The sequence below is a fragment of the Mustela erminea genome, chromosome 21 (assembly GCF_009829155.1).
Source record: "Mustela erminea isolate mMusErm1 chromosome 21, mMusErm1.Pri, whole genome shotgun sequence".
Lineage (NCBI taxonomy): Eukaryota > Metazoa > Chordata > Mammalia > Carnivora > Mustelidae > Mustela > Mustela erminea.
This window is the reverse complement of record NC_045634.1, coordinates 13,403,278-13,422,384: the sequence shown is the minus strand read 5'-3', so window position 1 is coordinate 13,422,384 and position 19,107 is coordinate 13,403,278. Positions and strand designations below refer to the sequence as shown.

General features: G+C 46.5%; 1 protein-coding gene and 1 long non-coding RNA gene across 5 annotated transcripts in view; one reads left to right on the top strand and one right to left on the bottom strand.

Moving 5' to 3' along the window:
- The window catches only part of FAT1 (FAT atypical cadherin 1), a 125,769-nt gene that overhangs the window by 104,673 nt on the left and 1,989 nt on the right, over positions 1-19,107 (top strand). For 2 of the 4 annotated variants that reach the window (XM_032329212.1, XM_032329213.1), the window contains exons 15-27: positions 1,434-1,648; positions 1,898-2,035; positions 4,142-4,285; positions 4,799-4,996; positions 5,416-6,217; positions 6,353-6,484; positions 7,955-8,112; positions 8,745-9,207; positions 10,683-10,836; positions 10,945-11,055; positions 12,532-13,163; positions 14,186-14,323; positions 18,830-18,865. In XM_032329212.1, coding sequence (XP_032185103.1) covers positions 1,434-1,648; positions 1,898-2,035; positions 4,142-4,285; positions 4,799-4,996; positions 5,416-6,217; positions 6,353-6,484; positions 7,955-8,112; positions 8,745-9,207; positions 10,683-10,836; positions 10,945-11,055; positions 12,532-13,163; positions 14,186-14,323; positions 18,830-18,865 — 3,321 coding nt within the window. Of the gene's footprint in view, positions 1-1,433; positions 1,649-1,897; positions 2,036-4,141; positions 4,286-4,798; positions 4,997-5,415; positions 6,218-6,352; positions 6,485-7,954; positions 8,113-8,744; positions 9,208-10,682; positions 10,837-10,944; positions 11,056-12,531; positions 13,164-14,185; positions 14,324-14,827; positions 14,881-18,829; positions 18,866-19,107 lie in introns of those variants that run through there. The other 2 variants (XM_032329215.1, XM_032329214.1) reach the window with 2 other exon arrangements.
- LOC116581898 lies at positions 14,322-19,081 on the bottom strand. The gene is made up of 3 exons (XR_004282294.1): positions 18,902-19,081; positions 16,130-16,198; positions 14,322-14,550 (listed from the first exon to the last, which is right to left on the bottom strand). It is a non-coding gene; the product is annotated as an uncharacterized LOC116581898 (long non-coding RNA).

Sequence of the window (19,107 nt, the reverse complement as noted above, 5' to 3'; positions counted from 1 at the left end):
CTTTGTGTTGTTACTTTAAGTGGGATTCAGAGTGGTTTAGACCTTTAAGTGAAAAATTAAAGAAGCACACTCTAGTGATTCAGTCAAGATGGCATAACGATAAAGAGTAGAAGATAGAAGAGGACTTTGCGTACTAGTCCCTTGCTCTCTCCCACGTGAAAGTAGCTTCTTATGCAAAACAGTGGTTTCAGCCTCTTTGATCTTAGTTTCCACAGGGGGCATCTGATGATTCATTAAAATTGACGTTTTCATTATGTTAGTTATATAGAATAGTCGAAGTCCTTGAATCAAACTGAGTGGCAGCTATCGGCAAGGTCAAGGGTGGAAGCAGCTAGTGACTCTTGCTGTGTAAACACTTTTGTTGTCTTGTTAACCGTGGTCTGAATCCGCTGTAAGTCTTCAAACCTTGTAAAAAGTCACTCCTTTCAAACCGTATTTAATTGTGTGTGACTGAGATGAAGAGTAGGAGTGTGATGATGCTGTTTAAAAACTTTTTTTTTTTAAAGATTTTATTTATTTGAGAGAGAGAGATCACAGGTAGGCAGAGAGGCAGGCAGAGACAGAGGGGAAGCAGACTCCCCGCTGTGCAGAGAGCCCGATGCGGGGCTCGATCCCAGGACCCTGAGATCATGACCTGAGCCAAAGGCAAAGGCTTAACCCACTGAGCTACCCAGGCGCCCTAAAAATGGATTTTTAATGCATATCAAAGAATTACTGTTTTTAGGGCTCCTTCCTAGGATGGACTATAAAGAAGGGTGTTGTTTTGGGTTTTGTTTTTTTTAAAGATTTTTATTTATTTATTTGAGAGCATGAGAGGGGAGAAGGTCAGAGGGAGAAGTCGACTCCCCGTGGAGCCGGGAGCCTGATGTGGAACTCAGTCCCGGGACTCCGGGATCATGACCTGAGCTAAAGGCAGCTGCTTAACCGACTGAGCCACCCAGGCACCCTGAAGAAGTGGGGTGTTAAAGGAATTGTTAAATCAAAAAGTGATTTTTTTGGAGGGGGGGACAGGATGTGAATAGTTATTCTGGAGATTAAAAAAAAAGATGTACATTTCTTTAAAAGCAAAACATCTGTGAGAAGGAAAGGGAAAATAAAAGCTGAAGAGTAGAATTCTTTTTCCTTTTTATGTTATTAGAGGGATGTCTGTAGTAAACTGTGTTTTGGAAGAGAGAAGAGATATAATCACTTTCTAGTGGGATGTGGGTAGTGTTGACTAGGGAAGCAATTTAAATACCACAGAGAAATAAATGAGCATCCATGAGTGGGCAGATTTATAATTTGTAATTGCTGAGTTAAGATACTAGAAAACCTACATAAATGATAAGCAAACTTTTGGGGCAGAAATGGTTTGTGTAGAAGTGTGTTCCCGTCACCATGGAAGGAAGTGGTAGCACTTAAAAGTCCTGAAAGTCATTTTGTTTTCCATTTAGGGGCCATATTTATCATTGAGAATCTGGATTATGAAAGCTCTCATGAATATTACCTGACTGTCGAGGCCACTGACGGAGGCACGCCTTCCTTAAGTGATGTTGCAACCGTGAACATAAATGTAACTGATATCAATGACAACTCCCCTGTGTTCAGCCAAGACACCTACACGGCAGTGATCAGTGAAGACGCCCTTCTCGAGCAGTCCGTCATCACGGTGTGTCTCTTCTCTACTATGTTCTTCTGGATCTTTGCAGGAAATTTCAGAGGATCAATGGTGTTTTTGTTGTGGCCTTACTCAAAAATAATTGGAAGATGTGGAAATGTCTTTTGTTATCCCAGTCAGTTACTAAGTCTGTTGTAAATTACTGCTTTATAACAGCTAGTTATTGATACCAGAAATGGGCTTAGTAGACCCCTGCCCCTTCCTTAGCTGTCTCCTAAGCAGGAGTCTGATGTTTTCTAGGTTATGGCTGATGACATTGATGGACCTTCAAACAGCCACATCCGCTATTCGATTATAGATGGTAACCAAGGAAGTCCGTTTACGATTGACCCTACCAGGGGAGAAGTGAAAGTGACCAAGCTTCTGGACCGGGAAACGGTATGTGCAAAAGTTTGGTTTAAATTGTTTACAAATCACCAAATCAGTACGTACAAGTTCTTGTGCTCACATCTGTCACATGATGGGAAGTATGGGAAGGGTAGAACCAGCCTTGTTCAGGCACTGACAAGCAAGGTACAAACACTTGAAAAGCAATTCCAGTAGGGAAATCTCGAGAGTGTAAGAGATGTGTTTCATACGGATAGAAGTTTAAATAATAAAGGCTTATCTTCAGGAAGAAACTACTCTTGGCTCCATTGTTTGGAGACACTTCATGGAGCTAGTCACTAGGTCTTCAATAATGGCAGAGACTTCAGAAAACCATGGTCGTTGAGAGAAGGGGAGGCCCTGTGAGGAACTTCGTCAACAGAGGCATGGGGACAGCAGGATGTGTGGAGTATTCAGGCGACTGTATTGGGCTGTATTGGAGTAGAGGAATCCTACCAAGAAGTGCGGGACGCAGTAGAATGGTGTGCGAGGAACACATCCGAGGCTCAGACTGGACGCCGCAAGCAGCGGGGGTTAGTGAGCAGTTGCGAGCCCGGGTGTAACTCTCGAAGGAGACCAGTGGGAAGGTGAGTGGTGCCAGCGCGGCGGGCAGACCAGCCCCCAGTACTCTACCATGAGGCAACAGGAGCCCGGTTGGCAGGTGCCGTGACGAGCAAGTGAGAAGACAACTGTGGAGGCTCCGGGAGGGAGAAATCCGCATCTGCACAGCTCAGATAAGGCCCTGCGTGGGAGGCAGCCGCGTCCGAGACGGCAGTTGTCGTTTGCCACCTGGGCCTGGGGACTGCCCTCCGAGAGCCGGTCGTGAGGCCGTTAACTCTGCCCCGGGAGGAGAGGCAGTGGCTTGTGGGGTTTGATGTGTTGAGTTTTAGAGGAGAGTGGCTTATGTGAGGAGAAATTTTCAGCCAGTATTTGGAGATTTTACTCAAACTTAAGAAATGTGAAAGCTGGAAATACAGATACGGCTCGAGCCTCTGTAGAAGCAGCTTGAGGTAGTGAGTTCGTATGAGCAACGCCAGGCTGTCCCTCCGTCCCTCTGTCCCTCCTCTCACACACTCAGGGAGCTGCCTGCAGAGGACACAAAGTCCAGAAGTGAATTAAAAGGACATTGGTGACAGTGGAGTATAGAGTCAGAACACTAGCGGGTAGAGCTAAGATGAGAGGGATCTGGGAATACAGTGATGAGCTACTTCCAGGTCTCAGTTCTTCCATTCCTTCTGCGACATGTTGCTGTTGAGCAGGGACTTTGCAAGAGCTTAGGAAGCCCGATGTTAGGCTTACGGTTGCCGTGCTGCTGGCTGAACAGATTTGAGTGTTTGTGAGAGACGCGCCTGTCTGCTCCTTTAATGTTCAGGACAATGGCGTGTGGTATGTCCCAGGCCGTTTGCCCTTTCCTGTTGGGGCACCCTCCAGGACTCCTGTTCTGCAGAACATACTCTGGGGTTTAGCCCACTTCTGGCATCTTCCACCTCTCCCTCTGGAAGAGAGCTTCACAGGGGCCTGCCCTCGAAGGGAATCCACCTCACTTGACGTAGTTTCCTTTGTAGGGAGGGGGGTCACAAAGAACTCACCCTAAGGGATTTGGACAGGGACTGTAATCTGAGTGTAAAAGGGATGGGGGAGGGTGATCTGGAGTGTCCTGAGGTGTTGAAGATGAGGAAACCCTCGGGGCCAGAAGAAGGCTTCCCTCGGCTTCCGGCAGACGATCCCATTTGGGCCTTAGAGAAAGCTGCCATCCCTCTTACTTTGAGTGCAGCAGCCTTCCAGCTCTGTTCCGTTTTTCTCATTGTATTACTTCTCTGTTACAAGTTCCATTAATCTGTTGTTTATTAAAGTGGGAATGCTTTCACGGAATGAGAAGGTCTAGCGTGCATCAGAGACTCTAACCACCAGTGGTCGCTTCTGTTGAGCGCACACTCGGATGTGTAGGTCTTCGCAGCGTGCTTGTCGTCGCTCGGAGAATTGCCCGCATACGAGACACGGCACGTGAGGACAGTTACTCAGGTCTGCCCTTCCGGGCTGCCAGTCCGCGTCTGATGAAACCCTGTGTTTGGGCTTTGTGAAGTGGACATGTGTTCTTTTTCTCTTGTGTCTGACCAGATTTCAGGTTACACACTGACAGTTCAAGCGTCTGACAACGGCAGCCCGCCCCGGGTCAACACGACCACCGTGAACATCGACGTGTCGGATGTCAACGACAACGCCCCGGTCTTCTCCAGGGAAAACTACAGTGTCATCATCCAGGTAGTCTCGGGGATGCTAGAGGGCTCATCGAACACCCGCCTTTGGAAGTGAACTCTTCTTTCGGCCTCAGTTTGTTGGAAATAGCTTTCTTTTCCAAAAACAACTATTTAGAAAAACAGGGAGAGTAAAATCCGTCTGTCAGTATTACAGAATGAGTGTTTTCAAGATAGAGCTAAACTTTTCTCTCTTCTTTTTGTGCTTTTTAAGACATTCTCACCGGCTTGATCCTTAATCTTATTTTCTGCTGTCCTGTATTGGAGAAGTGTCCGAGACTCCCATCCACGGCTTCCGTGTTCCGACTCCCCGACTCCCCGACTCCATCCCCCTCGCCCGTGCCCTCCCCCAGCCCCCACCGCCCCCTTTGCCCCTCCCCCTCCACATCACTGCCCCACCCTCACCCCGTCTTCTCTGTTGTGTTCTGTTACTTCGTGTTACAGGAAACCTGCCTGTGTCTCGTACCATATAGATTCGGTCTTGTTGAAAGTCGTGTGTCTTGGTCCTTGTATCCTGCAGGAGAATAAGCCGGTGGGTTTCAGCGTGCTGCAGCTGGTTGTGACCGACAGGGACTCCTCGCACAATGGCCCGCCCTTCTTCTTCACTGTGGTGAGTGGGAACGAGGACGGGGCCTTCGAAGTGAACCAGCAAGGGGTCCTGCTGACGTCCGCTGCCCTAGAGAGGAAGGAGAGGGATCGCTACCTCCTGCACGTGAAGGTATGAAAGTCTGATTTTGTTGTGGCTTCCTAGAGGAGAGCCCTTTGGAAGCTGTCTGCTGTGTGAACAGCTTACGTTTCATGAGAAAACAAAATGAGAATTGTGGGGGTTTTTTATTTGTTTGGGGGCTTCTTTGCCATACCTTTGTTTTGATCCCAGTGTACACTGAGGGGGTCTCATTTATTCGTTTGGTTACTTCATAGACCTTGACAGAGCTAAGCTTCCTTACGAGTTAGCAAAAAGGCTGTGAAGAAATATTTTTCCTTTTCCTAGCTAGGCTTCTTATGTAGAGAAATAAGTATCTGGTCATTGGTAATTTTTTGAATCATGAACAGTGTGAATATATTTTAGTAAGAAATTATAAACAAAGACAAAGGTGTTTTTGGGTTTTTTTTTGTTTTGTTTTAATTTCCTCACAGGTGGCAGATAATGGAAAGCCTCCGTTGTCATCTTTGACATATGTTGACATCCGGGTCATTGAGGAAAGCGTCTATCCACCTGCAATCTTGCCACTAGAGATTTTCATTACGGCTTTTGGAGAGGAATACTCAGGTGGCGTCATTGGGAAGATTCACGCCACAGACCAAGATGTGTATGACACTTTAACCTACAGTCTGGATCCCCAAATGGACAAGCTCTTCTCTGTTTCCAGCACCGGCGGTAAGCTGATAGCCCACAAAAAGCTGGATGTGGGGCAGTACCTCCTCAACGTCAGCGTCACCGATGGGAGATTTACGACGGTGGCAGACATCACTGTGCACATCCGGCAGGTGACACAGGAGATGCTGAACCACAGCATCACACTCCGCTTCGCCAATCTCACTCCGGAGGAGTTTGTTGGGGACTACTGGCGCAACTTCCAGCGGGCTTTACGGAACATCTTGGGGGTGAGGAGGAGCGACGTACAGATGGTCAGTTTGCAGCCGTCTGAGCCTCCTCCACATCTGGATGTCCTGCTTTTCGTGGAGAACTCGGGTAGCGCCTCCATTTCAACCAAGCAGCTCCTGCACAAGATTAATTCTTCCGTGACGGATATTGAGGAAATCATTGGTGTCAGGATACTGGATGTATTCCAGAAGCTCTGTGCAGGACTGGATTGCCCGTGGAAATTCTGTGACGAGAAGGTGACCATGGATGAAAACGTCATGTCAACGCATAGCACGGCCAGACTGAGTTTTGTGACCCCGCGCCACCACCGAACAGCCGTGTGTCTCTGCACAGGTAACACATAAAAGTCCCTGACAGCGGGGGGTACAGGTCATTCCATGGGCAGCCTTCGAAGTCTACACAGTAACGACCATTTTCCTGAAATTCCTGTTAATGAGCTTCCCCTCCCCCTCTGTTTTTTAAACAAAGAGGGAAAATGCCCACTTGTCCGTCGTGGATGTGAAGACAGTCCGTGCCCTGAGGGATCTGAGTGTGTCCCGGATCCAGGAGACAACAGATACTCCTGCGTCTGCCCGGGTGGCAAGTTTGGTCCGTGCCCGGGTAAGAGTTCAGTGATGAAGCATGCTTCTTGTATAGAAGTCACTTTTTCTTGCCATCCTTCTCTTTATTGGAGTTGACAGATGTAAAGCGCATTGATTATAACAAGTCGGGCCTAAGACGAATCGGGAGCCGTAGTCACTTCTCCGTTCTCTGTGTGTGCAGCTCACCGCTGAGTTACTAGCGACGCTCTTCCTTCCCTCTGACTGCTCGTGCCGACATCACAGTCCCACGAGTACATACTCAGAGTGGTTTTCCCCACATTCTCTTTACTAAAAAAAAAAAGAAAAAGAAAAAAACTGGACTCACCACCTCTCACAGTCTCCTGCTTGGTTTTCTGTGGCTTAACATGTGTTGTGGGCATCTTCCCAAGTCCATGCCCATAAACCTAATGCTTCTGAGGGGCTGGATCGTTTTTTATCAGCTTTGTCCTTAATTATAAATGAGCTTGAGTTTGTGAAGATGTCTTCTCGTGTTAAAAACGAATCCTTTTCTACACTTAATCATGGTGACGCACTGAGAATGGACAGAATTATTGGGTCATTCCATTGTAGTTCTGAAACTAATACGACATTGTATGTTAATTATACTTTAATTTTTTTAAAAAGTACTTTATACATAGAGCCTTTATTGGTGCTTTCTAAAACTAGGATTTACTATGTCAAAGATTAACTACACTTTTAATTTTTAAATATTTTTATTATGTTAGTTTCCCAGAAAGTCACACCAGTTCCTTACTTACAGTCCTTTGTGACCTCTGACTGCCCATTCTCTTGTCAGTGTAAGGTTTCCGATTCCATCCAGTAGGCATGAAATGATAACTAGCGATTTTAGTTGGCATTGCTCCAGCTTCCTGTGAAAGTTTTATTTACTCCTCCTAGCATTTCCTTTCTTGGACTGGCCTGTTCCTATGCTTTTCTTGCCTGTCGGGGTTATTTGTGTCATGTTTTCAGTGTTTAGAACATTCCGTGTGCTGTGAGCGTGAATGTTACCTCCATCCCACTGTCTATTACTGGTGTTTTGATTTGTTTACAGCGTCTCTTGTCATTTTGAAATTTAATTTTTGTTAGTTCTGTGTAATTTTACATAACCATTTCTACCTCTGCAGAGTGATATTCATCATTTTTGGAGACTGGGGATTATACTTTGCTTGAAAAGTTTCCCCAGACCATCATGGCTGTGTGAATATTCTCCTCAATTGTCTCCTAATAATTTTGTATTGAACCTTTTTATACTTAGATCTTTCGTTGTTTTAGAATTCGTTTCTCTCTGATATAGTAGACCAGTTCTCTTCCAAAAGAAATCCAGTTATGCTGTGCTTTTTATTAAAGCAAATAAACATTTTCCGTTGAATTGAGTTTTATAATGTTGTAACCTTAGATTAAAAACTTGGATCACTGTTGGGGGGAAATCTCACTTTTATAAATATGCTTCAACTTGGTTCTGATTCATGTTTTCCTCTTCATGATTCAGGGAGTTCATCGGTCACATTTACTGGAAACAGCTTTGTGAAATACCGTCTAATGGAAAATGAAAACAGACTGGAGATGAAGCTGACCATGAGGCTCAGAACCTACTCTGCTCACGCGGTTGTGATGTACGCCCGCGGGACCGACTACAGCATCTTAGAGGTACATTTTTGTACCTAAAGACTTTAAAAACACGAAATTCTGTTTTATGTTCATGTTGTCCATTTTTGGGGAAAAAAAATTAAGGGACATGGTTTTATTCCACATTTAAATAGTTCCTTGATACCTCTCTTAAAGTTTTTGACGTTGGGGCTAAAAAGCTCTTTTTGCTCTTCCATAATACAGAGATTGACTTCTGTTTCTCACAGCATCTATAGGTCACGTGACAGTTAACATTCAAACTCTCAGTGGTATTACATCTTACTAATGTTACGGAGACAGTTTATAGAGAGCATTCGTAACTGCTTAAATAGTGCTAATCATCGTCTTTTTTTTTAATGCATTTAATTCACTTTTGATTTTACCTGATGCTATTTTTGGTTGTTATTCGGTTAACAGCTAATTGTGGGTGATTTCCATGATGCTTTTCGGAGGTGCACTTGGCACTTGAACTTGTGTTAGGTTCATTTTTACTCCGGGCACTGATGAGACGAGCCTGTGTTCTGCAGTGCTTAAAGGCAGTCTCACTCACTTTTCCCTTCAGTCACTAAATGTGCCTCTCCTTTGGATGTTTGACCAGTTCCTTGTGGACGGTCCTGTAAGAGTAATGTGAATGGTAATTGTCTTTGACACAGATTCATAATGGAAGGCTGCAGTACAAGTTTGACTGTGGAAGTGGTCCTGGCATCGTGTCTGTTCAGAGCATTCAAGTCAACGATGGGCTGTGGCATGCTGTGTCTCTAGAAGTGAATGGAAACTATGCTAGGTTGGTTCTAGACCAAGTTCATACTGCATCAGGCACAGCCCCCGGGACCCTGAAAACCCTAAACCTGGATAACCATGTGTTTTTCGGTGGCCACATCCGTCAGCAAGGCACCAGGCACGGGAGAAGCCCCCAAGTCGGGAATGGTTTCCGGGGCTGTATGGACTCCATCTATTTGAATGGGCAGGAGCTCCCTCTGAACAACAAACCGAGAAGCTATGCACACATTGAAGAATGGGTGGACGTCTCTCCTGGGTGCTTACTAACAGCTACCGAAGACTGCTCTAGCAACCCTTGCCAGAATGGAGGCATTTGCCACCTGTCTCCTGCTGGAGGTAGGCCTTGGCGCTAGTCATCTTCAGAGCGCTACACGTGGAGACACTTGGGAAGAGCCTCAGGTGTTTCTGCTTCCCCTTCCCATGCGAACGATGGTGTCGGATCCTGCAGTGAGTGTTGGAACTGAGGGAAACCAGAGCAGGACTGGACTCAGGATGGTTCCCCCCCAGTCAGGCTGCAGAACCTCCTCCTCGTTCCGCACCAGTAACCACTGGTGAACCACAGCTGACTCTGTCCTCTTCCCTGTGGTATTTATTTTGCACAGTCTTCTTCCAGTCACATCGGTGCTGACCCACCGGGTCTCAGAACTGTGCACTCTGTCCTTCCGGAGGGCCCCCTAGGTCTGATGGCTCAGCATGTAGGGACTGCTAGCCTTGCTACAGATGGGGTTTGGTTTTTCAGAATGCCTCGAACCCTCTTGGAGTATAACCAGTCCTGTCCCGAAGTAGTAGTAGAGTAGTAGAGGACTCAGTGGCATTTTGTTAACCTGGCCCCTTTTTGTCCCCTTCCCAGTAATGCTGTGAAAGGACAGGACAGTCACAGTGCCTGATCAGTAGAGCTGTGTGTGATGAATGAAGCAAAAATGAGAATGGCGCTTCAGTGGGATTTCAGAGGATTTGGCTTTGTGTTATTTTGGGGACATGTTTGTGCATACCCTATGCATGCAAAGAACAGGCCAGGTTATCCCCACCAAAGGATGCCGCGTGAAGGTTTATCCTGTGCTCACGTTCCATGCCCACGTCAGGTCAGCAGGGACACCATCCTCCTTGACTCAGGGATGGGACTGAGACGCATTTTCTTGAAACGGGCTACCGTGATCCCTATAGCAGCAGGAGGATGAGAGCGTGGTGCCACACACAGGCTCATAAAGCTTCGGGCTCAGAGCAGCACGTCTTTGGCTAGAGAAGCTCTCACAGCCGTGCCCACCTTCAGCGGCAGCGGGGAAGTGCAGTCCTGCCCCAAGGACAGTTGGAAAAAGTCTACCACATGAGCTGTCCCATGTCACAGTCTTTGCAAGAAATCTGACATTCTTTATGCTCGTTTGGACACATGTGACAGTCCCTTTCCCCGATGGTAGTTCATAGTCTCCCGAGGGCTTTCACATTACTATCGCAGCCTTTAAAAGTCTGGGAGCTGCGGATAAACGGGGATGTGTTCGGCCGGAGTGCTCTCAGTCCGCATGGTCACTCAAAGAAGGGACTTTTTCTTTGCTGTCTGTCCTTGGCCCACAAGTTCTGATTAACTGAAGCTAATTATGGGTTCTCTGTGCAGCTCTTCTGGTTTGGTTTTACCAACAGCGGAAGTGAGAGATTGTTGATACGGACGACACTGTACCCAGAGAGAACGGGAACTGTACGAACTTCTGCGGGTCTCGCGGTTGTTAACGAGGGCTTCTCTTAAAAGTAAAAACCAGTATTATAGTAAGATATTTTGAGTTATTGAATGAGCTTTTTTTCCCCTCTCGCACCTACAGGTTATTACTGCAAGTGCAGCGCCCTGTACGTTGGGGCGTCCTGTGAGCTGAGCGTTAACCCGTGCTCCTCCAACCCGTGTCTGTACGGGGGCACATGCATCGTGGACAACGGGGACTTTGTGTGTCAGTGCAGAGGCTTATACACCGGTCAGAGGTCAGTGTAGCTCTCGGGGTGAGAGTCCTGGAAATGCCTCCTTTTGTTCCCTGTTGTGTTCTTCGCAGTACAAGTGTGACACTGATGTCTCTATCCCTCCCCCCGCAGGTGCCAGCTTAGCCCCTACTGCAAGGATGAGCCCTGCAAGAACGGGGGCACGTGCTTTGACAGTTTGGATGGTGCTGTCTGCCAGTGTGATTCGGGTTTTAGGGGAGAAAGGTAACTGGCTTCTTCTAGCACCTGTGTTTGCACCTCCCCGTCTTGTCCCGTCCATTCGCAGACGTAGCAGCGCTGTTCGTGTGGGGCAGCGCTGCTTTAGAATCTCACGTTGGACGCCCTGAGGCCTTGGCAGCTGTTATCCTTTCACTCTTTAAAAGACGGAGCAGGTAACTGCAACGTCGTGCTTGAAAATGCCTACTTCCGTCCTTGAGAGATCTTCACGCACAAGGTGCTCGCAGGCAGGACCCGTGTGGGGAGCGGTAATTCTGTTACGGCAGACGCACCCGGAGTTGTTACCTGTCTTTTCAGTGGGACAACAGTGACCCCTCTTCAGAATATGTCATAACTCACGTCTATCTAGTATCTAGCAGCTGCTTTCTGGGGGAGGAAAATGGGGCCCAGCGGGGCTCGTGCTACACCTTGAAAGAAGCAGGCGTGTTAGTTCCCGCATGCCCGGTCACTGTTCGCTTTACCAAGTAACTGCACGTTGTCTGTCAGTGCCTCCCGCCTCACTGAGGTGTGCCCCGTCCTGTGCGCAGGCTGTGAGGGCGAGTGGCCTGTGGGCGTCTGCCTACGCTTCTGCTTCAGCGGTGGTTGGAGTAGTGAGTTTTGCCATCAGTCACGTGGTCTTAGTTCCTTTTTAAGATTTTATTTGACTGAGAGAGGGAACACAAGAATGGGGAGTGGGAGAGGGAGAAGCAGGCTTCCCACTGAGCAGGGAGCCTCATGCGGGGCTTGATCCTGGGACCCTGGGATCATGACCCTGAGCTGAAGACAGACACTTAACGATGAGCCACCCAGGCACCCTGTGGTCTTAGTTCTTAAACTGACTTTCCTAATTCCAGTCAGTTGATAGTTTATTTGACAAAAATGTCTCCACTGTTGACTGGCAGTTGAGTACAGGGAAGGGCAGTAGATATATTTTATAAAAGTGGGGAGGCTTTGAGAAGCATCGGGCACATCTGCCCCCGTTTGGAAAGGCAGAGGGGGTGGAGCAGCCTGGGAGTACTCAGGTGAGGGGCTGTGGGAGGTTTTCAGCAGGAGAACTGTTTTAAAATGGAAAATTTCTAATCTTTCACATGTTTTATGCAACCATCCTATTTCTAAACAGGAAGATTTTCTTAGAGATTTAAGCTAGCCTTTCAGAACAGTTGCCAGCAGGCCATTTATCCCGTGTGCATTCTGAACAAAGAGAATGAGACGCAGACTGAATGCTTAGCCGGTGGGTTTGGGTTAATCATCTGTGGCATCAGTTACGTACAGCGTGATGTCCTGCATCTCTCCCCGAGGGACCCCGTGTAGACTCACGTGACTAATTACTCCATGAGGGGTTTTTTCGTTGTAATAACTTGTTGGTAGCGTTTTTTTGGTGGTTACTCACGCTGTTGTGTTTGTGTTCAGTCCCTGGGCTCTGGGAACTAGGGGGGCTGGCCTCTTGAGACGTGTGTGGCAAGTGTCTGTCCTCGCTCTTGGCAGGTGTCAGAGTGACGTTGACGAGTGTGCCGCCAGCCCCTGTCGCAACGGGGCGCTGTGTGAGAACACGCACGGCTCCTACCACTGCAACTGCAGCCGTGAGTACCGGGGCCGACACTGCGAGGACGCCACGCCCAATCAGTACGTGTCCACTCCGTGGAACATCGGCCTGGCCGAGGGCATAGGCATTCTCGTCTTTGTAACGGGGATCTTCCTGCTGGTGGGGCTATTTGTCCTCTGCCGCAAGATAGTCAGTCGGAAGAAGAAACACCAGGCCGAACCCGAAGACAAGCACCTGGGCCCCAGCGCCGCTTTCTTGCAAAGACCGTATTTTGATGCCAAGCTCAATAAGAACATTTACTCAGACATACCACCCCAGGTGCCTGTCCGTCCTATCTCCTACACTCCAAGCATTCCAAGCGACTCGAGGAACAACCTGGACCGCAATTCCTTTGAAGGATCTGCCATCCCGGAGCATCCGGAGTTCAGCACCTTTAACCCCGAAGCCGTGCACGGACACCGGAAAGCCGTGGCCGTCTGCAGCGTGGCTCCAAACTTGCCGCCCCCGCCGCCCTCAAACTCCCCGTCGGACAGTGACTCCATACAGAAGCCCAGCTGGGACTTCGACTACGACAGTAAGCGTGGCCCTTTGCACCTGCATCAAATGTCACTGAGCTGAACTGTGACCTTGTACCTTCTGCTAAAGCAGCCGGTGGGCCCGGTCACGTGGTGGAGCCCACAGCAGGGATCAGTGCGCTCGGGCTCCCAGACCTGGGGGTGTGAGATGCTTGTCGTGGCCGAGAGCCGTGGTGGGCTGTCAATCAAGGACCTCATACTAATATTCAGGAGAGAGCAGCTCTTTCTGGGATGGATATGGGCTCTCAGGATTTGGGGGGCTTATTAGGACAAATTAGGAAGAGTATTTATTTATTTGACAGACAGAGAGAGATCACAAGTAGGCAGAGAGGCAGGCAGAGAGAGAGGGGGAAGCAGGCTCCCCGCCGAGCAGAGAGCCCGACGCGGGGCTTGATCCCAGGACCCTGAGATCATGAGCTGAAGGCAGAGGCTTTAACCCACTGAGCCATCCAGGCACCCCTGTATGATGGATGTTTTAAAAAGAGAAGCACAGTGTTTGTAACAGCAGTCTGTATCATTTGATGCTTTAAAAATGGCTGTATGTGTCTTTTTTTTTTTAATTTTATTTATTTATTTGACAGAGAGAGATCACAAGTAGGCAGAGAGACAGGCAGAGAGAGAGGAGGAAGCAGGCTCCCTGCTGAGCAGAAAGCCCGATGCGGGGCTCGATCCCAGGACCCCGAGATCATGACCCGAGCCAAAGGCAGCGGCTCAACCCACTGAGCCACCCAGGCGGCCCTGTATGTGTCTTTTATAAGAGGAGGTTTTAATTCCCCATACTGTCTCATGATCTCCGCAGTTAGGTTTGTGGAGACTTTTTCTGTTCTGGGAATCTGCGAGAATACCTGCAGGTTTGAAGGTTTTCAGTTTTTCAGTCGCTTCCCCCGTTTTCTTTCGGTTGTGCCTGTAGGCCGGCAGGCTCAGGCAGCGTTCGGGTGTGCTTGCCCTGTGTGAGGACACAGCAGCGAGCCGAGCGGAGGCCTCACCCTCCTGGAGCTGACCATTGTCCTTTTCCTTTTAGCTAAAGTCGTGGACCTCGATCCCTGCCTGTCCAAGAAACCCCTGGAGGAAAAGCCTTCGCATCCATACAGCGCCCGGGAGAGCCTGTCAGAGGTGCAGTCCCTCAGCTCCTTCCAGTCCGAGTCCTGCGATGACAATGGTGAGTGAAGAGTCTGAAACGCGGCGCAGGCTTGCGTGCCACGCTGTGGGCGTGGCATTGCGTGTGGAGTGTCGTCGGTGTGCCCGGGGCGCTTGTGGAGGCTGCGACTGTTCACGTCCCACTCGGGACCACCGGTGCACAGCCCCTTGTACAGCTTGCATGAGCGTCTGCAGCGGGGAGAGTATTTCAGACGTTCCTAATGGGACAGGTCTTTGAACTGCAGCAGCCTGTCGGAAGTAGGGAAGAAAATACACTGAACTGAAAGATTTTTTCTGATTGTTGGTTGTTGTTTTTTTTCTCCCCCCACAATAGTAAATGTTCTAGAGGTTTTGTGGGGTTTTAAAAAAATGCTTGCAGCAGCTTTCTTGACCACAGCCCCCAACCCACCCTCCCCCTGCTGCACCCCTGGGAGGCGATGGGGTAGTCGGAATGTTCAGCTCCGGGAGCTCCTTCACTATTACAAGGTTTTATTTGTCTCTTCCCCCAACTCCCCTGCGGCCCCAGCTCCCATTTGGATCAGAGCGTACTGACTGAGAGCACAGTTTAAGAGACTGCTAGTAAGTCTGATTATATTTCTAATGAAGAAAGTTTGACAGTGGGATCTTTGATGCCAGTTCTGTTGATCTGATTTCTCTAGGTAAACTGCATCAGTAACAGCTTTGCCATGATAACACAGAGCAGGAGAGAAAATGGTCAATATTCAGTAATAAAATAGTTGTTAGTGGAAATTTTTGCAGCTCAGAATTAGTAAGTTTGACTCTTTTTTTTTTGCATAAAAATGTAATGTGTTTAGCCATTTCAAATATTTGGTGGAAAGAACTAACCCATTATTATTAATTTCTAAACCCAGAGTAATAGTTCATAATATATTTCAGTCTTTTCCCAAAGTAAAGATGGCCACAAGTTTACTCCATTCATATGATTTCAAGCATCTTATGTGTCAGATCAGAGTCCACCTTTGTTTATTACTTATTACTTAGTGACGGAGTCTATGAAGCATAGCTTTGCTTATTAAACCAACAGAATGAATTCTTTTTTCCATTAGGCTTAATTTAAAACATTAGTGTTGCCAGTTTATGTAATTTATATTTTGGTTCCTCAAATGCTCTTCATAAATAAATTTCAGAATCTTGTCAGTGTTTTCCTCAGAACATCATTCTTCTTAATACTGCTAACGGCTTTTAATAAACTGTGGCCCATGAGTTACAAAAGTTAATTGCTGGAAAATTTAGCATGAGAAAGAAAACATATCCAGGAGTGTTTGTATTTTAATTTTTATCAGTCAGAAAGTCCAGATAAAAAAACGTGGACTTAAATTATATTTTTAGTTTTCTGAGGCTTTCATAACAGATCCCCACAAAGGTGGTGGCTAAACACAAGGTAAATTTATCATCTTACAGTTCTGTAGTTTAGAAATCCCACCGTAGGTCAGTGGGCTCACATGGAAGTGTTGGCAGGGCACTGTGTTTCTGCCCCCTCTAGAGGAGAACCTGCTCCCTGACCTTTCCCAGCTTCTAGAAGCTGGTCTCCGTGCAAAGACAACATTGCCTCTCTCCTCGGCCATTCTTCTGTAGTCCTCACTCTCTCCACCCACTACAGACCATTTAGGAAAATCTCCCCATCTCCAGACCTTTAATCATACCAGCAAAGACTGTCCCTTTGCCAGGGATGGTAACATATTCACCGTCTCCCAGGATTAGATGGGGACATCTTGGAGGGCCATTGTTCAGCTTACCACATGCACACATGTTTATCTTGGCGTAGATGCTTTAAAACAATCTGATCTATAAATAAAAGGGAATTTACCTAGGAAACAGCCAGGCAGACAGTCTGCATTTCTCTGCTGGTATGTTAGCTCCCTAGCTGTTAGCCCGTCTGCAAAAAAAAGATAAGAAATTTGTAGTTGGGAGTACATAGAACAGAATTAAAGCCAGTTTTGTATTTATATTACATATTTTATCTTATTATGTAATACTAAATTTTTCTTGGAAGGTACAAATTCATTAAATAAACCCAGAAAATTGGCTTAGCAAGCACTTTACTGTTTAAATGTGAAGTCTTTTGCCCATGAGATGTTTAAATAAGGATTGTTTTGTCATGACTAGATCTGCAAGTGAGAAAACTTAGAGCTAAAATATGTCTTAAATTATAGTATACTGTGCTTACTTTAGCCCTTTGATTAACAACGACTGCGTATAGCTGGACTAGAAAGATATCTAAGATACATAATAGCAAGAGTACAGGGCTCATGCATAATTATATTATGTGTTGTTAAAGTTTTCACATTTTTAAATTAGGAAGTAGAAATTATATAAAGAAATCCTATTTCATGCACTATTTTCTAACTGAAGGTTTTCCTAATTTACTCCTTTTGTACCTTTTTACAAGCTTCCATAGTGACTGTAATCCACCTTGTCAACGCTGTCGTTGACACGGTGAATGAAGAAGGTATAGTCACAATACGTGTGCTGTGTTTGTGTGTATAGTCCCTGCCACAGAGAATCCTGTGCTTTGGCCTGTGTAGTGTATAAAAAAAAAAGTGTGTGGTTGTGAGGGGGTTGAGTACTTTTGTGCATGGTGTGTATGTATATTTGTAATCCAGATATGTTGCAAAAATATCCTTACGTAATGTTACGTCTTTGTCACTCTTTGCCACTCGTCGTGAATTTATATAGACATCAGAAGTGACCTGTGGGATCTTGACGACTTGGCTTTACATGACATGGTATTAAGAGGCTTAGTAGTTACATTCTAGCTGAACATTTCTTTTTTTCAATCTTCTTCATAGGAATAACACTAACACACAGCTTTTATAATTACCTGAGTGTGATTAAGGATAATGATAGAACATGGCAGAAAGTAATTCTTTTCATTATATGGTGTAGTGAAAATTAATATGAAGCTTTATCTCTGTTTAAAATTCTCTGAAAGGGCATTGATCAGCACCTAACGTTACTTTAAATAAGCCCTTTATTAATGCACTGAAGTAGGAGTAATCACATGTAAATTGCACAGCCTAGTAGCTTTTAAATTGTAAATCCCATCTCCAGGAGGGCTTAGAATTTACCTTTCTCTACACAATCAAGAGTGCATTACCCTTAGGGGATTGTCTTTGGGAAGACAGGTGTGTTTTTAAGATTGAGTTGAGAGGATGGTTTCAGGATAGGGCAGGCCGGGCGGAAGCTTGTAACTTCCCCAAGAACAGGTACTGTGATCTGTATTTTGTCTCGTGGATTTTAGTTATAAATATGGATGGAATTTTAGAAAGCAGAACTTAAAACCATTCTTTCATGGGTTCTCCTTCACTGAAAAGTAATAGAAACTGTATTTAAAGTTGACCGCTTGCTTGAATTTTAAGAATCTAGTGCTTCTGGAGTAACAGGTGGTCAAGTTCTCTCTTAAAGAAATTACATTTTTGTAGACTTTAGAAACAATTCTGTAGTTACACATTGACTAAATACTGGCTTATTTTTTAGCGTCACCATGGTCGGTTCACTTTTAGCTTTAAATTCCTAGAAGAGAACCACTAGTCAGGTCCTCTTTGCTCCAGATTTCTTTATTTATTACATGGGTTTTCGGGAACAATTGTACAATGCATGGAAAGCATTCAGAAAAGCTCTGAAATGACCCTATTTCTACTGTGATTACTACTTTCCAAGAATAAGAATCCTGACAATAGCTAAGAGTTTGGGCTCGACCTACATTATCTGATTTAATCCTTCTATTAAAGGGATTTCCACTTGCCTTTCAAAGATAAGAACTTGAAGTTTAGCCAGGGTAAGCAACCTGCCCAGGGCCGTGGCCCTTACTAAAGTGGGATTTACATCTTTTGGGGCCTGCGGCCTCCATGCTGGAGTTCTGTGTATGAACCCGGAGTCGTGAAGGAGCGAGTGGCTTTGCAGCTCTGGGGTGTGGGCAGGAGTCAGCACAGCCCATGCTCTCTCCCGGGACAAGGGAGCAATGGGAAGATCAAGTCACGTTCAGAATGGGCAGGGTTTGTAGAGAGTTTCTTCTATCCATTCATGAGTCCCTGCAATAGTGGATTTGTCTGAATGTAACGTACCTTTGAGGGCTGTACTGTGCTGTGAAGTGTGTCTTAGATGTATTTGGATTGTGTCATCATACTGTTCAGTATCACGAAGGTGTCCTTTAAGTTCCCTCTCAATTTACGTGTTATTGGGGCTTACAGACTATTCCTAACCAAATTGGGTGCGTCCAGGTTCCGATAGCCAGAAAAAAGAAAAAGAAAGTAAACTCCTGTGGGGTTCCCGGCAGAGTTCATCGTCCCAGTCTTTCCCTCTCCTCCCCGTCCCATTTCATTTGTGCCGCGTGCATTTCTCAGCCATTCGGACCTGCCGGGGAGCACGGCTCCGAGGCTGGTCCATGGCTGCATGGGCCTTGATAGACAGTGGGCATTGTGTTATGTACTGATTGTGATTGCCTTTCCAGTCATCTTTCTGTTTTAATTATAAATATTTTCTTTTCTTTCTACTCTGCCACCAAAAGAGTCTTTGGCTGCTCCTGACCTCAGCAAATCAAGAGGTGACTTATGCATGCCAGTTGTTCATTGACACTCACTAAAAAAAATTGGTAAAAGTTTGCCCCCACGGCTGACTTGCTTCACTTGTCTGCTCCGTGGATGCTGCAGTAACTGAGTCCAGAGTTGTCTGTGCTGCATTCTAAACCTGTCGCCTCGCCTGCGTGTCCAAGGAGTTCCGTAATCTCCAGGGCGGGGGGGAGCATCCCCATATCGGGGGGGTTTCTAAAAAAAATTATAGTCCAAA